This window comes from Carettochelys insculpta, chromosome 6 (assembly GCF_033958435.1).
Source record: "Carettochelys insculpta isolate YL-2023 chromosome 6, ASM3395843v1, whole genome shotgun sequence".
NCBI classification, from domain to species: domain Eukaryota; kingdom Metazoa; phylum Chordata; order Testudines; family Carettochelyidae; genus Carettochelys; species Carettochelys insculpta.
Genome location: NC_134142.1, coordinates 34,325,921 through 34,350,444, shown reverse-complemented (window position 1 = coordinate 34,350,444; position 24,524 = coordinate 34,325,921). Strand labels below are relative to the sequence as shown.

At 42.1% G+C, this 24,524-nt stretch overlaps 1 protein-coding gene across 4 annotated transcripts in view; it reads left to right on the top strand.

The window, feature by feature from the left end:
* Nucleotides 1–23,756, top strand: part of ZC3H14 (zinc finger CCCH-type containing 14) — a 37,537-nt gene extending 13,781 nt beyond the window's left edge. For 2 of the 4 annotated variants that reach the window (XM_074996651.1, XM_074996648.1), the window contains exons 9-17: nucleotides 3,199–3,354; nucleotides 7,333–7,407; nucleotides 7,836–7,992; nucleotides 12,028–12,251; nucleotides 14,983–15,103; nucleotides 16,672–16,808; nucleotides 17,295–17,389; nucleotides 22,255–22,361; nucleotides 23,489–23,756. In XM_074996651.1, the coding sequence (XP_074852752.1) occupies nucleotides 3,199–3,354; nucleotides 7,333–7,407; nucleotides 7,836–7,992; nucleotides 12,028–12,251; nucleotides 14,983–15,103; nucleotides 16,672–16,808; nucleotides 17,295–17,389; nucleotides 22,255–22,361; nucleotides 23,489–23,495 (1,079 nt within the window). In that variant the 3' untranslated portion in view covers nucleotides 23,496–23,756. Of the gene's footprint in view, nucleotides 1–3,198; nucleotides 3,355–7,332; nucleotides 7,408–7,835; nucleotides 7,993–12,027; nucleotides 12,252–14,982; nucleotides 15,104–16,671; nucleotides 16,809–17,294; nucleotides 17,390–20,410; nucleotides 20,473–22,254; nucleotides 22,362–23,488 lie in introns of all 4 variants that reach the window. The other 2 variants (XM_074996650.1, XM_074996649.1) reach the window with 2 other exon arrangements.
* The last annotated feature ends 768 nt before the right edge of the window (nucleotides 23,757–24,524 follow it).

The following is a 24,524-nucleotide window of genomic DNA, read 5'->3' as shown; positions in this document are numbered from 1 at the left end:
ATGTTTGACCAGTCGGTGCTGAACATCAGTGTAAAACTAGTTCCAGGATCATAGAAAGACCAAATCATAGAAGTTTAGGGTGTCAGGCTTTCATCTACTGCAACCCCTTGCTCAAAGCAGGACCAACTACAACTTAATCATCCCAGCCAAGGCTTTGACAAACCTTCCCTTAAAAATCTCCAAAAATGGAGATAAAACCACTGCCCTAGATAACCCCTTCCAGTGTTTCACCACCCTCCTCGTAAAATAGTTTTCCTAATATCCAACCTAGATCTCGCCCACTGCAAAATGAAATCATTTCTCCTTATTCTGTTATCTGCCACTGCTGAGAACAACCTACTTCCGTTCTCTTTGGAATCCATCCTTCAGGTAGTTGAAGGCTATGAAATCCGCCTTCACCCATCTCTTCTCTAAATTAAGTCTTGTTCTCACAGCCTCTCATCCTAAGGCACATGTCCTAGCCCCCTAATAATTTTTGTTGCCATCCGTTGGACTTTTCTCTGATTTGTCCACATCCTTTCCGTAGTGTGAGGGCCCAAAATGGGATGCAGGACTCCAGATGTGGCCTCATCAGTGCCAAAAAGAGGAGAATGATCACTTTTCTTGATCTGCTGGCAATGCTCCTACTAGTGCAGCCCACTGTTTTCATTAGCCGTCTTGGCAACAAGGGCACTATGTAGATTTCTTTTCTGTAGAATTTAGTCAGTCAGACCCCAGGTTATAGCAGTATAGTGGGTTCTCCTGTCCTAATGCAGGACTCTGCACTTGTTCAGCCACATCAGGTTTCTTTTGGTCCAATCCTTCAATTTTGTCAAGATCACTCTGGACCATATCTTTGTCCTCCATTGTATCTAACTCTTCACTGCAGCTTAGTGTCATTTGTGAACTTGCTGAAGATGCAGTCCATCACATCATCCAGATTATTAATGAGGCATTGAACAAAACCAGTTCTAGGAGTGACCTCGGGGCGCTTCACTTGCTACCAGCTGACAACTAGATAGTGAGTCACTGATCACTACTTATTGAGCCCAATGATCTAGCTAGCATTCTGTACATCTTATAGTCCATCCAAGCCATTCTTCCTTAACTTGCTGGCAAGAATACTGTGGCAGACCATATTAAAAGCTTTGCTAAAGTCAAGGTATCACATCTACTGCTTTCCCCATACCCACAGAAACATTTGTCCAATTGTAGAAAGCAGCTAGGTTGTTCAGGTATGACTTGCCCTTGGTGAATCAATGTTCCTAATCACCCTCCTCTGAGTGTTTCAAAGTGAATTCCTTGAGGATCTGCTCCATGATTTTTCCAGAGCGTGAGTTGAGGCTGACCCATCTGTAGTTCCCTAGGTTCCCCTTCTTCCCTTTTTTAAAGATGGGCAGTACCTTTTGCCTTTTTCCAGTCATCTAGGGCCTCCCCTTATTGCCGTGAGTTTTTAAAAAAATAGTGGCCAATTGCTGTGCAATCACGTTTTCCCAGCACCCTCAGATGCCCTGCATCTGGCCTCATGGACTTGTGCATGTCCAGCTTTTTTAGATGATCTTTTCTTTCACCGCTGCGGGCTACTCATCTCCTCCCCATACTGTGCTTCCCAGATATAAAGATAATGGTAATGAGATGACAGATAAAAGGAAGAAATCTGAGACCTGCAGAGTTGTGTAAGGCAGGCTGGTCTGGAGCACTGAACAGTGCTCTGAGATCAAAGGTAATGAGAAGAGGCAAAGGTTCTTCACAAGGAGCGGGTATCATGCTATTGCAGACAAAAAAGTTCAAATTAAAATCTGAGAGCTGAGAAAAGTGTATTTGAAGAGGGCATGGACAATACCAGAATTATTTTAATATAGTTTGTTTTGAGAGGTCTTCCCAAATGCTTGCAACAGTAATCTTTTTCTACAGCTTAGAACTTTGCCAAAGTAGAGGTGGAAAAAGCACCTCTCTGAATTCTGGGCTTATTTCAAAATCCCTAAGGTGCAAGAGCATTGATTGGTGGCAGTTTTTAAAACATACAATAAGCCCTCGAAATCGCATATTAACTTGCATTAACATGAGTTAAGCGCAACTCAAAATCCATCTTCCCCACAGCCCTGGTTCAAACACCCCACCGAGCATGGCTCCATCTCAATCACCCCAACAGGGCCGCACAGCCCTGGCTAAACTCCACACCTGCTGCAGCCCTAACCCATCACAGGCTTAATCCTCCCCAACTGCCCCCTCCCAGGATTTACCTTTGAAAAGGGGCTCAGGGTGCTCCTGCTGTTTCCCTAGATGCTGAACATGTGTTTCACCAGGGAAAAAAGTCCCATTTTCCCCCACCCCCCGACTTAAACAAAATTCAAGTTGTGGTGGTGTGTGGGAACGCAACCCTTGCATAACTCAAGGGACTAGTGTATACCAAGTGTTAGCTGGTATCCTTGTTCCAGGCCCAATTTGCATTAAATAAAGGGAAGAAGGATTCTTTCGAAGATGGGTTTACTTTTGAAAGAGCAGCGTCTACACTGGGCTTCTTCTTTCAAAGGAAGTTCTTTTGAAATTAGAATATGCAAACGAGGTGTCAATATGCAAATTTATACCTCATTTGCATACATCTTTCAAAAGAGGAATGCAAGTGTAGATGCATCCCTAGAGTGCAGCAATCCCATCCTCCCACAGCTCTTCATATCCAGCACATGGTTAAAACCAAAGCGAAGAAGTCAAACTGCCATCCTTACGTCATCAAATTCCACATGCTGCTGCTGTCACATACTACACTTTCCAGGGACCTTGGATAGGAATCCTCAGCATACTGGCTATTGCAGCATGATTCGTACCTATCTGCAGCATAGCCATACTGAAAGAAGGCAGAAAGAAAAATGGTTTGGAAGGTCACTAGAGAGGCCTGTTTGTCTTTGCACTCCATTTAACTACAATACTCCTCTGGCCTCTGAAAGGTGGATGAATGAGTGCTATTGGCTAGTGTCAATCTGATTGCTTCTTTGCAGGCCAAATGTGGCTCCCTGCTATCTGTCTGTCTGTGTGAGGGTTCAGAAGTTGATTTTACAACCAGTTGTCCTAAGATTGCAGGGCATGGAATAGCCAGTAGGCCAGTCTCTGTACTGCTTTTAAAGTTATGCTCTTAGAATTAAATAATTATGAAATTAAATGCAAACACAGTATCATTCTGTGTGGTTTTTTAATGTGCTCCATTGTTTGAATTATCTCAAGTTCCCCAGAAACAGACAGTTCCCGTTGCACCCAGGACGAGAACTGCCCAGGATGAACCTCTCTTAGAAGTGATCCATGTACAGAGTCGACCTTCCAGAGTAGGTGCCCAGATTGAGGCAGAAGAACCCAAGGAACACACATTAGAAAGAATTCAAGGTAATTCTAATAATACTGTTCAAAAATCAGTAAGGCTGTGTCTATACTTGCATTCTTCTTTTGAAAGAGGAATGCAAATGAGAGAAATCGAAAATGCAAATGAGATGCTCATTTACTAGTAGTTCTTCATTTGCATAATCTCTTTTTGGAAGAGATTATTTCAAAAGGGAAAAAAAGCAGTATATATGCGGCTCTTTTGAAAATACCCCCATCTTCAAAAGAACCCCTTTCAAAGATGGGGTTTATTTTCAAAACAGCAGTGTCTACACTGCTTTTTTTCCTTTCAAAAGAATCTCTTCTGAAAAGAGATTGTGCAAATGAATCATTAGCTATGTAAATCAGCACATGATTTGCATTTTTGATTTCCCTCATTTGCATTCCTCTTTCAAAGGAGAAATGCAAGTGTAGACACAAACTTAGTGGGAAAGTTACTTTACTTAACCAGTTTGTAACAGGCTTCCGTGTTTATCGAGTTGTTTAGAAACATTTGTTTTATGGTAGCACATACATCTGAAATTTCACCAAAAGTGCACCAGAGAAAAACAAAGTGTACACTGGAGAAGCAGGTTTGAGCACCTTCTAGTTGAGCCATGTCATGTTAGCTGCTTCTGTAACTGTTGCACTCTTTCAAAGCCAAGGTTGAAAACCATAAAGAGCTTTATAGATCAAACTAGCCCCTTTACGTTATACCTGTACATAAGTTGAAAGCCATGGAGGTTTGTGGAGAAAATGTAATATGTATGTAATAATTACGTCAGGTGAGTCAAGCAGGAAGCAAAGATTTGCATGTCCTTCTGGTTTATAGTGAATAATTTTACATAATGGGGTTGTCACCAATGAGGGTGCACTTATTTGTGTATTTGTTATGTTTGGTTGCCATTTCCCTATCCTTAGAATTTTTGACTGGACTCTTCAGAGGAGGGAGGCTTAATCAATAACTTACCTAAGAGAATTACAGCACTGGAAATTTAGACTCAAGGTGCAGTGTGCTGTGAGATGTTACAAAAGAATCTCAAGAGTTACTGTTATCAGATGAGTTGTCCTCAAAGTTTTTCCCACTTTTTTGTATAGGTTTGAAAACATACTGTAGTTAGATGTTGTAGGATGACTGGGAAGATCGTGCTCTGTCGCCCCTTTATCATCAAATTACTAAAAGAAAAGCGACTTAACATTAAAGGCAATAAAGAGTATAGCTCTGAAAATGTCAGTTTATTTAGTTTCTTCTACATTAAAGGGTAGTGCCAAGAGCAACAGATTAAACTCCTCACCTGAGCTAACTGAAATAGAAGCTGTTGTGTGACACGCTAATGTTTAGTTACTGTTTTAAGCGTGTTGGAAAAATATCCAAAGAACTTGCTAAAATTAAGGGAATAAAACAAATTATTCTGACATCTCAAGCAGATATTTCTGCCCTGTGAGTGCCTGGATAGCAAAGGATGCCTCCAAAATCCTTGCTTTAGAGATTAAAAGAAATTACTATGCAGCTTTGACAAGTGAGAGTGATAGGCAGTTTGGAGCATTCGTATGGAAACCAACAGATTTTGAAAGCCATATGACAGGAAATAATAAAATAATTGTCTCTTTTGGAAACAGTGACAAAACATAATCCCATTTTTTCTTCAACAAGATTGTGGCAGTAAAACTGGATGGCACTATTGAGTTTTTCTGTTTACCTTCCACTTAGCTGTGGGAAGTGCTCAAAGATCATCTGTTTCACATTCAGCTTGAATCAAAACCCTTAAGCTCTTATGATTAGGTTTTAAGAGTTTGTGCTAAAATTGTGAAATACCAAAGCACATAAGTTATATGATTTGGGTATACATACTATATTTTTGTCTTTCTAGATTTATAGTTGGTTTAAAAAGTAGTCTTCCCCAGAAAGATACTTCTCCAGTCCAAATTAGCAGCAGTGACCAATGTGGGTATTTTATTGCTATTAATGAGGAGGAGGCTATTTTATGGCAGGAATTGAGGGTCTGAGGTGAGCCTGTATTTGTTTACCCCTTTACAGTTTTGGGGATCTTCATCCCTAAGTTTTCCGACATCTTGATTATAACCTTTAATGGTGGGGTGACATACTTCCATTTTCTTGAAGAGGGTCACATAGAATTAGCCTATATAGTTCCTCATTGCATAGAGCTTTTATCAACTCTTCATGTAACTACACTCTTAAATGATGTGACAGATTTTTGTGTGCTGCTGTTGTGGCTGAGAAACTAATCCATATAAAATATTAGAAAACATAAGTGATTGGAGCAATAATGAACCTAATCTTCCATTGGGTTCCACATGGGCCTAGGTCTTTGATCAACATGTATCATGCATGTATCTAGCGTTAGGTTTCAAAAGAGTTCTTCCCTTGACCTAACCTTGTGGAGAGGTGGATTACTTGTGCTAACAGGAGAAGTCACCCATCAGCATGTGCAGTGTCTCCACTAAAGTGTTGCAGCAGTGAAATTATACAGCTGTGGCATTTGAAACGTAGATGTATGCTAAGTAGGACTTATTTTTCCATTTGATTTATGAACAATAAATCTAATGTAGAAGAATAGAAGAATAATGCTAACCTAGATTGCCTAGCAACTTTAAAGCATCAGGTAGCCTTTGTTTTAGTTAGTTCCTTGCATGAGTGTGCCTGAGAGGAGGAAGATGCTGTGCAACTCAAAACATAGACAATCCCTGTACAAATGGGGAATGAAGGTGAGCGAAGAACAGGTCTTCACAATACTGTTTCCCCAGCAGAAACATAATCCACTTCTAGTCACAAGGATGGCCATTTGGATTTTGAAGTGATCCTGTCCTACTGGAGAAAATGTTTTATTGCTGTATGTTGTGGAAGATTTTAGATGGAGAAATAAAAACACAGAAATGAAATTTTGTTCCTCTGTTAGATTTGATACATAAGATCAGAAGGAAAGGAGCATTTGTAGCTGGATGCTCTTTTAACCTTCAGCTCAATTTTAATAGTAAAATGATCTGGAAAAATGTGTAAATAGTGAGGTGTTGAATTTGCAGATGATTCGAAACTACTCGAGATAGTGAAGTTTGATGAAGGCTGAGAAAAGCTGCAAAGGATCTCACAAAAGTGAGTGACTGGGCAAAAAAGAGGCAGATTAAATTCAGTGTTGATGAATGTAAAGTAGTGCGTGCTGGAAAACATCCCAACTGCACATATAAAATTATGGGGTATAATTAGCTGTAACCACCCAAGGAAGAGATCTTGGAGTCATTGTGGATAGTTCTTTGTAAACAAGCACTCAATGGGCTGGAACAGTCAAAAAAGCTGACAGAAAGTTGGGAACCATTAGGAAAGGGATAGGTAATAAAACAAAAAAGTTCATATTGCCTCTGTATAAATCCACACCTACATCTTGAATGGTCTGTGCAGATGTGGTCAGCTCATTTCAAAAATATATATATTGGAATTGGAAAAGGTTCTGAAAAAGGGTACAGAACGGCTTCTGTATGAGGAGAGATTAATAAGGCTGGGATTTTTCACCTTGGGAAAAGAGACGACTGCCGGATATATGATAGATGCTTATAAAATCATGACTGGTGTGGAAGAAGTATATAAGGGAGTGTTGTTTACTCCTTAAAATACAAGAACTAGGGGTCACCAAATGAAATTAATAAGCAGCAGGTTAAAAAACAAATAAAAGGAAGTTTTCTTCACACAGCACACTGTCAACTTGTCAGAGGAGGTTGTGAAGGCCAAGATGATTAACAGGGTTCAAAAAAGAACTAGATAAACTCATCAATGGCTATTACCCATGAAGGGCAGGGTTGGTGTTCCTAGCCTCTCTTTGCCATGTACAACAGTGGATAGGTCACTTGATGATTGTCTGATCTGTTCTTTCCTTCTGGGTACCTGGCAATAGCCACTGTCAGAAGACAGGATATGGAGCTTGATGAACCTTCGATCTGACCTGGTATGGTTGTTCCTATATAAAATGTGCTTCTAATACATGTTTTCTTTAGGAGCTCAACAAAGACAGCTCTTTTCCCGGCTCCAGATTGAACCATTAATTGAAGAAACTTTACAAATGACTCAAGGTTAGGGATTGCTTTTTTTTCCTTTTTGAAAATCTGATATTTGTCAGTTTGTCTCAGAGATCATTTTATTTTGGCTTAAAATAGCATTACCCTTTAAATTAGAAATATTTGTAATGCTCTGTAAGTTTTTCATGTTAAGTACGATCTTTCCATCAGTAGGTGCTAAAAATGAGAGAGATTAACATGGATCTGGCTGCTGCTGCAGAGCCAGCTCAATAAAAGGCTTCTTCTAGTGATTTGGCCATATAGTGCTCCACTGTCAGAGAAGGAAGTGCATTAATTTTCTGTTTAAAAACTAGTGCAGAAAATAGAGAACAAAATGCCAGTTGGTTGGTGTCTCCTAAGTTATTCAAAACATGACTGCATGTTAAAGTGCAACACTGTGGTTCTTTTATTTTAACTTTTGTTCCAATTTTTCTGTGACTCAGATTATTATGACGTGGAATCTGTGGTCCACGCTGATACTAGATCGTTTATTCTGAAAAAACCAAAGCTATCTGAGGAAATAGTGCCACAGAGCCAGGAACTGGGGAAAAAGGCTGCAGAGGCAATGCAGGCGCTTTCAGGACGGCTTATACAGACAAGGTAAAAAAGTCAGTTCTCAATTTAAAGAAGTAGCAGAATGAAATATAGCCAAACTTCTTATTGTAATGTCTCTTGTAATTGGTTAGAATGGTTTTTTAAATATACCAGGTTTCATAATGGGAAGAACAAATTCAGTACATTTCTTGGTTTCCATGCTGCAGAAGCCGAAGCAAGACTGATGAAAACATGGGCAAAAGAGGCTAGATCCCAATAAAAACCCAGAAACCCTTGACACTCATTTCTTTTTAACTGAAAATGTGACCCAGGCTTGGTTGTGGTCAGAGCAATTTTTCATATACCAGGAAAATGGAGAGCAGAATGGGAGGGCTTGCAGATATCATAAGGCATCAATTTGTATTGTCCTTTTTATTACAGCTGTTATAGCTTGCTGAAATCATAGTAATAGTTTACATGGGCTCTTGCAAAGGAGTTTTAATTTGTTTAATTTTTTTACCAGTTATATTTACTCTTAGTCCATCAGACTACATAAAACAATTTAAAAATGGCCTCTTTGTTGTAGTGCTGCTTCTCACTATCTGTCATTTTGGGCCATAGTATGTAGAGGAAAATAAAAGCTTAATGTTAATTTTAGATGGTAGAAGCTATTTAGGGAGGACAGTGAATATATTCCAGTCTGCCGACTGCATTTGCCTGGGAGCGTGGCTGTAAAATTGAGCTGACCTGACTGGAGCTTCCATACCCAGCAGCCAGCAAACAGCTATTAATTTAGGAAATCATGTAAGAGTGTCCTGCTTTATGGGAGTTGTCTTATAAGTCATTTAGTCAATGGAAACATGGGAATCATGTTGAGCATGGTCTATGCTGACTTCATTGGGTCTGCAGAAATCAGTGCCCAGTGGACAGTACTCCTTGGAGTAGTAGTAAGTACCTCCTGGTAGGGAGCCACTCTTGTTTCAGGGTATGTTGCTCCTGTTGGATTTTTGCAATTGTTGCATTTGTAGCCATTGTATTCTTGCAGAATTCTAACAGGAATTCATTCATTCATTCATGCCATGCTGATTAGCATAGGCTATCATGGCCCTCCACCCCTCTCTATTACGAGTACTCTGGAGCATCTCCACAGTACTGTGGCAATGCAACCATAAAGTGATACTATCCAATACTTTCTCATGTTGTCTACCCCATCCTCGCTTTCCATTATACTTTCCTGTTGTCACTAAATTTTCAAGCACAGACTTTCTAATTATATGGCCTATAAATTTTGCCTGCCTTGTTCTTATCCTATTTAACAGTGTTCCTTTGGTGTTGCCTTCATTTAAGACAGACTCATTTGTCCTTTTGGTTGTCCATGAGATGCACAACATCCTTCTTAAAAAACAAGTTTCTGTGGCTTTGACGTACATCTCAACTTGTTTACTGATAGTCCATGATTCACCTCCATACATAAGGACTGGTTCTACATAACATCGCAGCACTCTTTTCCTAACCTCCAATGATAAAGATCTGTTTGTGAGAATGCTTCTCATTTTCTGAAATGCTGCTTTCACTTGAGCGATTCTGCATTTCACTTCAGTTAAACACCTACCATCAGATGTGATATAGGATCCTAAGTACTTGAATTTAGTCACTTGAGGAAGAGCTGTTCCCTTTGCTACTACCTCACATGTTGGCAGTACCTTCGTCTTCGTAATAACCATTACATCCATCTTTGAGATGTTCAGCTTGAGTCCATTCAGCTTACTTTCTTTATTGAGAACCTTAACCAGTTCCTGAAGATCTTTTTCACTTTCTGCTATTAAAACAGTATCATCTGCATACCTCAGGTTGTTGATGTTACATCCTCCAATGTTTAATCCTGGCAGGCCTTCTATTTTGCACATTATTCTTTCACTGTACAAGTTAAAGAGATCAGGTGAAAGAACACAACCTTGTCTCACTCCTTGTTTTATCTTCACATATCCACTAAGGTTTTTTCTGACCCTGATGGCTGCTGTCTGTTCCCAGTAGATGTTTTTAATTATTCTCAAATCCTTCCCATCTATATCCAGTTCTTCCAACAGTTTAATCGTTTCTTTGTTTTACTCTGTTGAACGCTTTGTCATAGTCGATGAAGCACAAATATATATCCTTTTGAACTTCCAGTGCTCTTTTGATTAATTACCTTAAAATGTAGATTGCATTACTATAGCTCTGTCTTTCACAAATCCATATTGTTCATCACAGATCTCAGACTGGATTTAATTTCGAATCCAGTTCATAATAATCTTCAAAAGAATTGTGGTCATGTGACTCATGAGACTGATGGTGCTATGTTGTTCACATTCAGTTGCACATGGCTTCTTCGGCAAGGCAATAAAAAAACAGGAATAGTATGTGTTATGTTCTACATCTTTATGTACAAGCTGCAGTAATGACAGTGGTGCTATAGGATAAATGGTGTTTTGTGCGTATCATTTCAGTAACCCTTTGTCTGCTAATTCATCTCTTCCAGGGATTTGCTAACATGGCAAACCCAAGTGGCTTCTATTAACAAAACAAAGGCAACCTTTTGCTCTCCAAAAGTGAACTATTGTCACTAGAATGATAGTTAGCCAAGGCCATACAGGGTCATGGTGCAGTCCTGTACTAGACATTTTTAGCATCGAACAGTTCACTGGAGGCTGGAAACTGGAGGGCTTTATGCCGTTGGAAAGAGGTGACTCTTCCAGTCAAGTGTGACCCAGCTCTGACTCTAGCCTTAGAAAGGTATCTATCAAGCTTTCTGTTTGTAATGTTTTTAATGTGTTTAATGATTTTTTTTTTTGGCCCTTTATAGATATATATGCAGTTTTAATTGCTTCTTTCCCCCTTCTCAATATATAGCATTGAAAGAATACTGGGTGGTGTGGTAAGAGAGGTAAAGGCTTTGTTAGCAGTCATTTGGGCTGGCTGTAGAATTCACTTTTGCCTTTGCCACTTGTGAATAATGCAGCCTTTTTAACCTCAAGCTCACCAGCTCTTTTTGGACCTCAAGAGATATCTTGTCTGTCTAAGGAGATACAAGCATGTTTATTGGATATGAAATACACTCAGCCCTTGCTCTGTGAGCATAGTTGGTTCCCAACTTTCTGCTCATAGGCAAAAACTTGTAAGAGGGACACTAAATTACCATAAAAACACAGGTAAAAGTCTCTGGTTGGTTCCTAGTTCTAACTCAGCAAAGGAGCGGCAGCATGTTGCGCTTCTTTTGAAATGTAAGTGAACCGTGGGTTTGGGGTGGGCGATGGGGGGATTGGGGAGGGCTAAAGGCTGAGGACAGTTTGGGGCCAGAAGTGGGAGGGAGGGTTAAAACCTGGTGGCAGGTTGGGTCTGTGGGACAGGCAGGGAGGGGGATGTTCAGGCTGCTGCTGATTGGGACTGTGGGGCGGGTGAGGGGGTTCAGGCTGCGCTGGTTTGGGTGTGTGGGGCTGGCGGTGGGGTTAAGGCTGCGGCAGTTGGGGTCTGCGGCGGCTGCGGTAAGACTAGTGGGGTTTGGGCGTGCGGGGTCAGTGGGGAGTGAGGCTATGGTGGGTTGGAGCTGTGGGGTGGGGGCTAGGCTCATATTAGCGGGGGGGGAGTTCACTCGTCTAGTGAACAAAGGTTAAGTATATGTGTCCCTCGTTTTAGTGAGTACTTGTTTAACAAGGGATGAGTGTAGCTTCTTCCAAGGGTTCTGAATGGTATTTAACTGACCTGTGTGCCTCAAAAATGATTTATTTTAAATGGCTTAACTATACTCCTTTCGTAACATTTCATCTGTTAGTGAGTCTCTGAATTTGTCCTTTGAAGTCAGCATGCACAGGCTGTGAAATCTGCCTGTTGAAATTTACTTCTATCTGCAGGGGTAGGCTCCTGTGCTTTGGTGTGTTAGTGATGCAGAAATGAATGTTTGATATTTGAAGAAGGTGGCCAGCAAAAAAAACCTGACCTAGATAGTGAGATGCTCATTAGACTCATTCTCACAGTTGTACTTGTATCCATACAACTGAGTTCACTCTGATTTTTTAGTATTAAAATCCCTGTGATTTTTACCAAGTGTTTTCTTCTGTTTTTTAGAGACCAGCTTGCACAACCAGAGAAGCCAGCTAGCCCCAAGTTCATTGTGACACTAGATGGTGTCCCCAGCCCACCAGGGTACATATCTGACCAGGAAGAGGAGGAAACCTGTATAACTGAAGGAGTGAAGCCAGTTACCCAAAATGTAGCAGCAAACAAGGGATTAAAAAGCTTCCAGGCACAGCAGATGCAAGTCATAAGCAGGCAGCTGGACAGCTCTTACGGTGAATTATCCTAGCCGACAAGGCCTTTATATTGGAGTTAGATTACTTTTTAATATGGGTCTTTCATATTTGGAGAACTCTCAAACTTACCAGCTTTAAACATCACTCCTTGCACTTGTATTTATATTATATAGGCGTAAAGAGTACACTTTGAAAAGTGAAATTGCAGCATTTTAAGGGGATGAAAGGGCTCTTTGTTCTCCACATAGCCGTAGGTATCAGTAAAATTAGATAAGCAGCTTCTTCAAACTTCAGTGACCTGTCCTTAGTCAGAAAGTGCCCTCATTCCCCATACTTGCTGTGTGATTGGCACCAGGCAGGACATTGTGTTCTGAAATGCAAGATATACATAGTCTTGTTAGCTTCAGTGTCATTGCTCACAGTGCCTAAAGCAGGGGTCTCCACCTCAATTTAGTGTAGGGTCGGTGCCAGTTCTCAGATCCTCCTCATGGGCCAGCAGACACCTGTCTCTAGCAGGACACTCTCTCTCTCCCAGGCCTGCCTGTCGCCCCTGGGCTCCCTGCACCACCATCAGTACCATAGCAGAGCTAGAACAGCTTCCAGCTGCTAACTGTGTGTCACTGTCAGCATGTCCCTGTGGCCTGGGGGAGATATGTGTGGAGCTGTCCCATCTATAGGATGCTTCCATATGGCTCCCTCGGGCCCTACAGCAGCTGCCCCAACCATGTTATGGACTAGATTGTCCACTATTCTTAGTTTAGCCTGTGGGGCCTGGATGGCAGGGGTTGGGGCCTCCCCACATTTACCGTGGCAGTGGGAGCCTGCTTTGCTTTGCTGCCATGTCTCAAACCAGCGTGGGTTGGGGCTGGGGTGCTCCACTTCCTGACACCATAATGAAGTGGAATGACCAGGCTGGCCTAGGAGATGGTGGCAGAGCAAAGCAGAGGCTGCTGAATTGCACTGGGGGGCGGGGACCCACCCTAGCTGTTGTCTTGTGCTGGGTGCCCCGCAGAAATCCCTGAGGCTACATCCTTTGAGGCAGGAGGTTTGAAGGGATGGAGGTGAGAAGTGGGGGGTGGGTGTGGAGAAGGGGTTAGACTTTGGGGGGGAAGGTTATGGATACCCGTCAGGGCTGCATGACAGCAGCCATGTTCAGGCTGCAGCTGGCTTTGGGCCACAAGTTTGAGACCCCTGGCATAAAGCTAAGCAAGAGAGTAAGTTGTAGAATTGGTAGCAGGGTGTGAAGCAACTTGGAAACTATAGTTTCAGTTGTGGTAGTACTGCTCAGTTTTGAAGGGATGTGAATTGGGTGCATAAATGAGGTCACTAATAGAATGAAGATGCAGAAAAATTACTACTAGTGATGCTAGAGGGGGATACTGGTGTGAATTTTGAATTGTAAGTGGATAGTTCAGAAGTCAGAGAAAGTGCCTGCAAATGAGGATAAGGTTCTGTTCTCTAGGCAATCCTACTTGGGTTTCTGAATTCTTGGATCTGGGTAGTGTAGAGAGGTGAGAACAACTGGAAAAGGAAATTGTAGGAGGGAAACCAAGAAGCAGTTAAAGTGCAGTAATTGTAAGTAGCGATGGGAAATGTCGAAAGGAGCTGCCCCAGAAGGAAATGCAGAGCATCCATGCACACGCACGCACACACAAGCACTCTCTGTCGAAATAAGGGGCCAGCAAAGCCTGTGGATGGGGTCACAGGCTGGACTAGCCCTTCTGGGGCAAGAGCAAGCTGCTCCCTTAAAGGGCCCCTCCCAGACACACTTGGCCTGCACAGGACGAGGTCCACAGAGCCGACTACCGGTTGCAGATCCTGTGCAGACAGCATGGACCCCCCAGCTGCAGCAACACCAGCAGCAGCCAGAAGCTCTGGGCTAAGGGCTGCTGCATGAGGCGACCATAGAGCCCTGCAGGGGCTGGACAGAGCGTCTCTCAACCCCTCAGCTGATGGCCGCCACGGAGGACCCTGCTATTTCGATGTAGCAGGATGCGGATCGTCTACACACGCTCTACTTCGATGTTGAATGTTGAAGTAGGACGCTATTCCCATCTTCGGATAGGAATAGCTATTTCAACGTCTCGCCGCCTAATGTTAATTTCAGTGTGGAAATAGTGCACGGCGCGTGTAGACGTGACGCATGCTATTTCGATGTTGTGCCAGCTACTTCGAAGTAGCTGGCTAGAGTAGACTCACCCCATGAGAGAGAGGGAGATTTTATTCTGACGTGTGCATTAGCAGAATAGTAACGAAGTTTCATTTGCAGAATCCTTTTCTTACTCCAGGCAGAGTAGGGAAGGGTTCCATTTGTATTTACATATCTGGTCAAAATTTTTTTTAAATGTGTAAACTCAGCTCATGTGAGGACCTATAAGTCTTTGAAAGACAATCATTATCCAACCCTAGGGTGATATTTTAGTCATTTAAAGAAGAAAGTCAGAGTTTAGCATGGACAGTCTTGTGGCGGTTTCTCTGGGCTGGGGTGTACAGGGACGAACTAGTGAGTGTTTCATTACATTTATCTCCTAAATAAAGTATTGCAGCTTTCACCAGCCAACACTCTCCACTCTAGGTGAGGTTGACTGAACTCTGTGTTTGTTCAGGTGATCTGAAGTCTTGAGAAATTTCAGTTTTTGTATAAACGCTTGTCACATGTAGGAGAGAATGCACTTCATGCAGGGAATGTACTGAATTTAAAGGGTGGTCTGCTTCATAAATCAAACTGCACATGTAATAAAAAAGGCCCCTGTATCATTTCTCCCCACAGTGGAGATGGAGGAATTGACTATGCTACAGAAACAAGAGAGAGTGCTTGAGCGCTGCAAGTACTGGCCTGCCTGTAAAAATGGGGATGAATGTGCATACCACCACCCAACACTACCATGCAAGTAAGTGCTGTCCAATGCCATGTGTTCTGCTTTGTCCTTTGGCTAAACCCTGTGCTAGTTATTTCACATCGGTTACTAAGTTAACATGCGTCAGGGCTGGAAAGCAGAGTTGAACTTTGCTTTGTAAATGTAACTTCCTCTCCCCTCTGCTTTCTTCTTTAACTGTGTGGCAGAATTTAGTGGCATTTGCAATCAGTGGAGTCACATCTGAGCTCCTGCAGGAGCGAGCTTTTTCCATTGTGCAAGGTGCTGTTTTCTGAGCTCTCTAGAGGAGATGTGGGAGCGTATTATCTAAGGCTACATCTATGCTACAGCACTTAACAGTGGTGCAGTTGCAGCACTGGTGAATGCAGATGCTGTCCTGTTGCTTTAATTACTGCAGCCCATTTGCTGTGTTGACAGAAGAAGCCATCCTGTTGACACAGCGCTGTCTACTACTGCAGGGGTCAGGTCAGTATACGTGTGTTGCTAGGGGTGCAGATTTTCCATACCTCTGAGTGACATAGGTGTATTGGCATATGGCTGTAGTGTAGATAAAGCCCGAGATACCATAGCTAGAGGGACCCAGAATTTTGGCTGCAGTGGCTCCTACAGCTCTGGTGGTACAATTCTCTTTGACCCAGAAGCAAAGTCTCCAGGGGAGTCATTCTGAAGATTTTGCTGTGCTATTGACTATTCTTCAGCTGGCAGTGGCTGTCTAAAATCGCTGATGCTGTCCTCCTGGACACTTGAGTGCCAAGCAGGCGTTCACCTTTACTAGCTACTGCCAGGGGAAGGGAGACCCAACCACAGCAGAAATGGCTGTCTTAGAGAAGAAGTGAGTGTAACAAACACAAATCCCCACAGTGTATGTGTTATATATATCCTGTTCTGTTAATGTGGTATTGATAGCTGCAACTTGTCAAAGGTGGGAAGCGTGGGCCACCTGTGAGAATGTACATGGTTGCAGAATTTGCTCCTCAAGCTGGACTCTTTCTGATACAGAGTTAGCAGTCAGTTCTCCCAGCCTTGCTTTCCATGCACTCTGTTCCACAGTTAGGGAGCAGAGAATAAAATTCACACCTTGATGCTAATTGATCATCTCTGACCAGAAGATCACAGAATGTTAGGGCTGTTTTTGCCCTAAAACTGCAATTGAAAAGGAGATGTTGGATTTGAGTATTTGGTACCCAGTGAAAATGATTCCCTTTGGGCCTGTACAGCTTGCAGCATTCTTGCCATGGGAGCTCAGAAACTGAATTTTGATCGTGTTTTGTCTGGTTTGCTCGGCCTTTCAGTTGCTGTTTTAAAGCTAGCTTCCTTCGTTTGGTGGTTTTGGGATGCACTGTATCAGACTTGGGGCCTGAATGTTTTTTTGCGGCAAAAGTTCATTTTGAATTCTGGCCTAACATCATCTAGCCCTTATTTGGAAATATGGCCTTCCACCTGCTAAATGAACTCTGTCTCTTTTTGGGTGCTGTGTTTCAGATGCTATCTCATCACTGAGAACTAGTTTGCCCTGGAGGGGTGTGCACTAGCTGCTGAATGGAGCATGGTTCATATAACTAACTTGGGTTTTTTGCCCCCAGAGTCTTTCCCAGTTGCAAATTTGCTGATAAATGCCTGTTTATCCACCCAAATTGTAAATATGATGCAAAGTGTACTAAGCCAGACTGCCCTTACACTCATGCCAGCCGACGAATCCCATTGCCGCCTCCAAAACCAGGTGAGCAGTCTTCACTATTGCTAGCTTGCTGTGAATTAGCAAGGAGGGAAGTTGTGTGAGTGAGGAATAGGAGCTACCCCAACAGAATCTGATAGGTGAGATGTAAGAGGAAAAAGTTATCTGTATAAGACTTGACATTCTCCTTGCTTCTGTTAGCCCGTGGGCACTAAGTCCTGAGTTGATATAACTGGAGAATTTGTTATGAGTCTCAAATCCCTGAGCCCCTCTGTGGAAATGCTGCATACCAGCAGCTCTCATTAACTGCAGAGAGAGTAGCCATGTTCCATCCCAGAATCAGCAGCTTTTCAGTGCTGGGTGACATGATGCCAATATATCTTATACAAGTCACAGGGTTGTTATAAGGATTGATTGTTTACACAGTGATTTGAGATCCTCAAATTAAATGGACTCTGAAAGTATAAACATTTTTGCTGAGCAACTGGAATTGTTTTGCCTAATGCAATATTCTTGTTCTTTTTCTGACAGCACCACTACAACCATCAACAGTAACTTCCAATAGTCAGCTATGCAGATTTTTCCCTGCCTGTAAGAAAATGGAATGTCCATTTTATCATCCAAAAGTAAGAAGTGCCTGTTAACTCTTCTGTAGAAGGAAATCCGAAAAATGCTGCATGGTATTACTGTTTTACGACAGTCCTCAGAAATGCTTCTTTAATTTGTATTTCAAACCTAATCCATTTATAGCTTTAAAATGAAGACAGAAAAGCAGTGATTGATAAAGTGGTGTGTTTGTGAATGATCTTTCCTAAACACTTTTGGTGGTCTAAAATTGTACAGAATGCTGAATATCAGACTTGTTCGGTAACCTCATGAGCTCAATGGGTCAGTTGGCCTGTGTGTTTTCAGCGTGAGCTCTTCTGCTTCTGAGGAGTGATTAAAATACAGAAGAATATTCTCTTTTCCAGATATCATGGGGAGACTACATTATACTGCCTTGGGATTTCATTTTCCTCCAGCTGGAGTCATATAGTTAGTTTAGTATCGGAGGGGTACCTGTGTTAGTCTGGATCTGTAACAGCAACGAAGGGTCCTGTGGCACCTTATAGACTAACAGAAAAGTTTTGAGCATGAGCTTTCGTGAGCACAGACTCACTTCATCAGATGCTGGTCTTGGAAATCTGCAGGGCGAGGTATAAATAAGCCAGAGCAAGGGTGGGGATAACAAGGTTAGCTCAGTCAGCAAGGGTGAGGCTTACTACCAGCAGTTGAGGTGTGAACACCAAGGGAGGGGAAGCTGCTTTTGTATTTAGCCAGCCATTCACAGTCTTTGTTTAAGCCTGAGCTGAGGGCGTCGAATTTGCAGGTGAATTGTAGCTCAGAGATTTCTCTTTGGAGTCTGTTAATCTCAGGCTGGAATCTAGGATCCTACAGCCTTGCAGGTCTGAGAGTTTTACCAAGGTTAAGCTGGGAATGAAGGTCCAAGCCTTCTTGTTTTCCTTTGTATATTCCTGGCTTGACTCAAGTCTTGGAAGTCTGGGTGTAGCACAGAATTCCTTGGGACCTCCCTTCACCTCCTTTATGCCAACAACCTGTCTTTGCGGTCTGTTGCAAACAGAAGCAGCTCAGATCAGTGTTAACTCATTGTTTGCTGAACACTGGTCTCCATGCAGACTGCCAGGGAACCTGCAGAACATTCCCTGGAGGCTGATTGGAAGAAGTTTTTTGCAAGGAGAGCTGCTTCTGGGTTCCAAGAACACATCCAGATTTTGACGTCTGCTGCCTGGATGCCCCTGAACATGCTGAGTGGCTACTTTGCAACAAGCAGGAGTGGCAGAACTCTCAGCTCAGCATGGCTGTGGGAGGATGATTCCTCTCCCTGACAGACAGTTGCTTGGTCTCTGCTCTCTGGCCCTCACAAGGCTTCACATGCAAGGTGCCTGGGCAGTGGGCATTGTCAGGATGGCAAACAGGAATCAGCCTCTAAACTCTCCTGTAACTCCTCCCCCTGCCTTCCCTCGGGCTCTGTGTGTGCAGAGGCGACTGAGCTGTGTGCACTGTGAGTGGAAGAAGTGGGAGCCAGCCCCAGAACTTCCCCATAGACCTGCGGTTTGCATCCTTGCCTCCCAGTGTATGAATGGGGAAAGGATAAGGGATCAGTGGATGGTGATGCAGCACATGCCCCCCCCCTACACTTTGCTACTCTGTAGCAGGCAGCAGCCAGCGTGAGGCATATGTGTGTGCTTCTTCAGAAGACTCCATTTTATGTCAAGCTTCCAGCTAAACCAACCACCGTCCTTGAGCAACCCATTTAAAAATGAAGAATTGTGAAGTTTCATTGTAATAGACAGACAGCCCTGGAGATGGATGTTCCAATGTCCTGTCAGTAGGTGTGCAAAGGCATTTTCTTGCCCGTGTGAGCCCAGCTAACTTAAATGGCACTTTAGGATAAAGCCTTCTCAAACTGCTCTCATTCTGGTGAGGCAGCCACCAAAGGAGCTAATTGTGCAGTACATGTACTTGTGCTCGTTATGGTCACCTGAATCCCATCAACAACACTGTCACAGTTAGGAAACAGGGTGGGCAGTAGTGTTGCCCCACAGAGCAACATGTTCGTAGGGCCACACTATTGACACTGATAGAGCACTGTGTGATAGGGTCACTGATTGAGGTGTATACAGTGTAGTGTCGATGCCAGTGCCCTAGGGTCAAATGGTTCAGAAAATACTTAATTTGGGGTTAAAATGCACGATAGAAACTCAAGCCCAGGGTTCCCTGGCATAGGTCAGCTGACTCAAGTCCTCTAACCCTAGGCTTACATTGCTATGTACAGCTTGGCTGCCTTAGAATACTTTCTAGGATCTTATTAAGAAACACAGACCTTTTCTAAACTCTTATTTTCTGTCTGGTAAAAATGAATCACTATGTCAGCTGAGGGATAGTGCTGAGATCTGTGTCAGAAGTCATTGTGGGACCTGATGAAAGACAGGAAATACCCTTGCAGTAGAACCCTGAGATACATGCACTCAAGTTGCACAAATCCTGGGTTAACACAACTCTGAGTGGCAGAGAGCTGGCACCTGGCTTTGGCCTGCCCGCCACTCAGGGGAGCCGGGAAACTGACCAGTGCTGCTGCTGCTGCTTTGGTCAGTTTCCCGGCTCCTGTGAGTGGCGGGCAGCTGGAAGCCAGAGCTTAGCTTCCTATCATTCAGGGGACCAGGGAAATTGACCGGCACTGCTGCACGGGTCAGTTTCCCTGCTCCTGTCAGTGATGGCAGACTAACTCTTGCCACCCCTGACAGGAGATGGGAGGCTGTGCTGGTCAGTTTCCTGGCTTCCATGAGTAATGCCAACTTTTACTGATGCAGGGTTGTGCAACAATGTAACCTCTGTCTAAGCTGGGGTGGGGGGGGTGTCTACTGTATTGAAATTGACTAATTCACATTCAGTATGTAATTGCTATTTATCATTGTGAAAGAAGGGAGCAATATTTAGAAGGCAGTGATGTGACTGAATCTCTTCTTGCATAATTGATTGTCCCAAGACACACTGTTTTCCAGGACAGTAATGTATTTTTACAAATCAGTAAAATTATGGAAAGTGGCAAGTAAAATCTTTTAACAATGCATTTTTTGTCATTTCAGATGAATTCTTGCTGCTTTTCCATATATGATAGCATAGGCGTAGTAGCTAACAAACTCCACAGGTGAATTTTCTTAGTGACTGTGACAGGGACTTGTGATTCTGGGAATACTAAAAATTAACCCTTGGCTGCTTCGAGACATGCCACCTCCCCTCAGAGGTGGCATGGTAATGAAGCAATTTGAAGCGAGCTAATGAAGTGATAATGTGCATATTTAGCACTCATTAGCATAATGGCAGCCATGTGAATTTCAAAATGTAGACTTTAAATTGCAGATTGACAGTGTAGATGGGGGCCGCTTCGAAATAAGTGCCCCACTTTGACATTCCTTTACTCCAATCTAGTTCTGTGGGAGTAAGGGAATGTTGAAGTGGGGCGCTTATTTTGAAGCTGGCCCCATCTACATTGTCAATCGGCAATTTGAAGTCGGCACTTTGAAATTTGCATGGCTGCTATTACGCTAATGAGGCACTGAATATGCACATTAGCGCCTCATTAGTTTGCTTTGAATTGCCTCATTACCATGCCACCTTGGATGGCAGATGGCATGTGTAGAAGCAGCTCTTGTCTAAACTGTGTCCATGAGGAGGAATGACTGGAAGGCAGTGGACGAAAATTCAATTCTGCAGGGCACCATGAGGAGGAGAAATCCCAGTATCTGTAGTCGATCTTTAAAAAGCCACATCATTTCAAGACTGTGGACTTGTCCACACTTGTAGGTAGACCAATGCAGAGATTGATCTCCCAGGGGTTTGATTTTATGTGCTGAGTTGACTGCTGCTTACATTTCTGTCAATCCTGGGACTCCATGGGGTTAGGAGAAGTTAGGGAAATTGTCAGGAGAGTTTTTCCTGTGATTTTCTGCAGCAGAGATGCCGTGATAAGTTTAATTAAGTTACATTGACACCAGCTATACTATTCACACAGCTGGAGCTGGGCAACTTAGTTCGACTTTGCCCCCTAGTGTAGACCTGCCCTAACATCACAAAGGTTACATTAGAGACAGAAACCTTCTGAGTTTAGCTTTTACTGTAGTTTAGAGACCTTGAAACAAGATGCAACAAGGAACTCTGAGATAAAGGAATTAGATGAGAAAGGAATAATGGATTATTAAATGTATTAAACCTAAGTCTGCAACACTCAGGCCATGGCTACACTAGCCCCTGCCTTTCGGAAGGGACATTTGGTTTTGGGAAGAAGAGGCTTTTGAAGTTCAGGGGTACTTTTGAAAGGCTCCTGTCTACATGGGCAGTGTGCATTTCAAAAGCAGCACTTTTGAAGCATGCACAGCTGCCATTATGCTAACAAGGCGCTGCATATTCGTGGCAGTGCCTTATTAGCATCTGCCAAAGTGGCTCATTACCATTCCCCTTCTGAAAGGCGGGGTCTAGTGTAGCCTTGGCCTCAGTGTACTGTTAAGAGACTCTTGATGCCTTCAGTGCATTCAGGATCAGCAGTATTATGAGGGGGAAAAAAAAGTTGTTTCCTTTCCTTCATGATGTTGAGAACATGCTTTCCACCTCTTAAACTGAATCTCCCAAATGCCAGTCAACTAAGAGGTTTGCAGCTTGTTCTTTACCCCATTTAATTTGGATTTTCATAATTTTAGGGTCGTTTATTAAATGTGCTATTAATAGAACATTTCTTCATAGACTTCATAGACATACCCCTGCCATTAGTGGGTTCAAATGACACTGCTACTGATTTTGTAAATTATTGGCTCATTATTGCCCATCATGTGTTTTGGACTACACAATAATTTTTCCTGTATTAAATGCGCCAAGATACCTTGTTTGTGGCTTTAGGAGAGCTAACATTAATTAGCATTCTCTGAATTAATTTTAGCACTGTCGATTTAACACCCAGTGTACAAGACCAGACTGCCCATTCTACCATCCCACTATTGCTGTACCTCCACGTCATGCCTTGAAATGGACTCGAACTCAAACCAGGTAATCTATGTGATCTTTCAATGCTATTAAGTCCCTTATCATCTCAACACATATACATGTGTGTAACTTTACTTGTGTGAATAGGCCTCTTGCATGTTTGCATAAATGTTCATTGTGTTAGGGCCTAAAATTAATTATTTCACAGTTCTGTTGTTTAGCAGTGGTCAAAAGGTGATTTGTCTTTGAACCAAAGCTCTGCATTTGTTGTGTTTGAACAGCCACCTTAACAGTTACTAAATCAGCCCTTAGAAAAGTGAAAGCTCTTCAGTGAGGGCCTGGAATAGAGCAAACATGGTTCCAGACGTGCCCCAGTAGAGTACTGCTCCCCACTTAAGTCAGGCCATAAAATGCACGAGTTCTTCCTTGTCACTGGTTTCATGTCATGGGACCTGATACCCCATGCATGATGCTCCTTTTTGTATTCCTCATGTCATAGCAAAACAGCAATCTTCCTATCACCACAGTGACTCCACTAACCCCTAGAGAATAGGTTACTTTCCAGCATCCTATGTTTTTTAAAATGCTCTGAACCAAAAAATCGGTACATTTCACCCTAAAAATGTCTGTATGAGGGGAATTTATTTGCTTGTAAAAGTTTTGGCTTAGAGGGAGACGTCATGTAAAATAGCCAGTGTTTAAACTTAAATAGTTTGTCTTGAGTAAATGCTTTTTTGTTTTACTGTGAAAGTTTAATATCTCTATTGACAAAATTATTAGCAGATCTTGCGTAACATAGAAATATGTAAGGTATTAGTTGAAGTGGAATAGTAATTTGTTTCTCCTCCCCATAATTAACTCTTGGGATGCAGATATAAGTTATCAATTAAGTATGTTGTAAACTCATTAAGAAAAATATATACCATTAATCTGCAGCTCTTTCTATGTGAGTGCTTTTTAGAATTAAATTTGTGGAAGATGCAAGCACTCAATGTGGCTAAAAATTAGGCTCTTTTTTAAGATGCCTAAGGGGAGAATCAGGAATGTTATGTTTGCTGTTGGAAAATGTTTACCTTTCTTTTTAAATAGAATTCTTGATACTTAAATCGCTAAGAAAGCACTTGCCAAATCTTCTATAAGGGCCAACAGATTTGTTAATTATGTGATTTTTTTCTTCCCTCCTTCCCCAGTGAATAATTTTCACACAAATTATGGACGAAAGTTGCTGCCTTTGGACATTGATGGAGAGGAAAAGAGGATATTACAAAACCTTTCATCACATCTTTGGAAGTTTGACTATATATAGTTTTCATAAAATGAATAGATTGTGTACTTTTCCAAATTTGTAAGTTTCATGGCTGTTTTTCCCTTTTTTTTTAACACTGTAAAGAGAACAGCAATGGAGGGGAAGAATTTTACTTTTCAATTCCATTAAAAATTTCAAGACATACTTTTGTATTTCACGATGTGGTTTAGCCTGTTCTTTTCTTTGCTTAAAGATTACTCAGTGTGATACTCAGACTTTTTTTGGACTAGAATAGATTTCTTTTTTAAAGGTTGTTCTGCCAGTCAAATGGTCATCATATGAGTTTTACTGAGGGAAATGGTCTCAGAGTTCTCAGTTAAATTGATGGTCGAGTGGAATAGTGATTTTTAGCTCTCACTCATCCACTTTTAGTACTTGATGGGTACAACACTAGCTACCCTCTTGTGGGTTGGAAAGGTTTTTTTCATTCAATAAATAGCACATAGACCCTTGATAATATGACAGTAGACGGTATAGGCAAAAGTCATCATTAGTAAGAAATTGTTTTTAAATGTAGCAAAGGGTTCTTTCACTCTTTTTTGAATTAGAGCAGTTCAAGTGGAAATCCAATTTTAAGGATAAGTGTAGGCTTCAGTGAGAGAGAAGGCACCATCTTGAATATATTCTCAAGAGACTATATTGTTCAAGCACTCAGCACTGCAGCAAATACTCAGTTGTAATCATCTCCCTCCAGGGAGCACCTGTAACTTCCATAACAAAGATCAATTCATTTAATGTGTAAAAAGATTAAAATGTGCAAATCATCTGTTCAATGATGTAAATTGCTAAACAGTAACATGAATGTACTTTATTAAATCTTTTGTATCTTTTGGGGAGCCACATTTTCACAAAAATATACAAAAGATATTTTTTACAAATATTTACATTAGACATCAGAAAACAATGTCACCTAAATATTT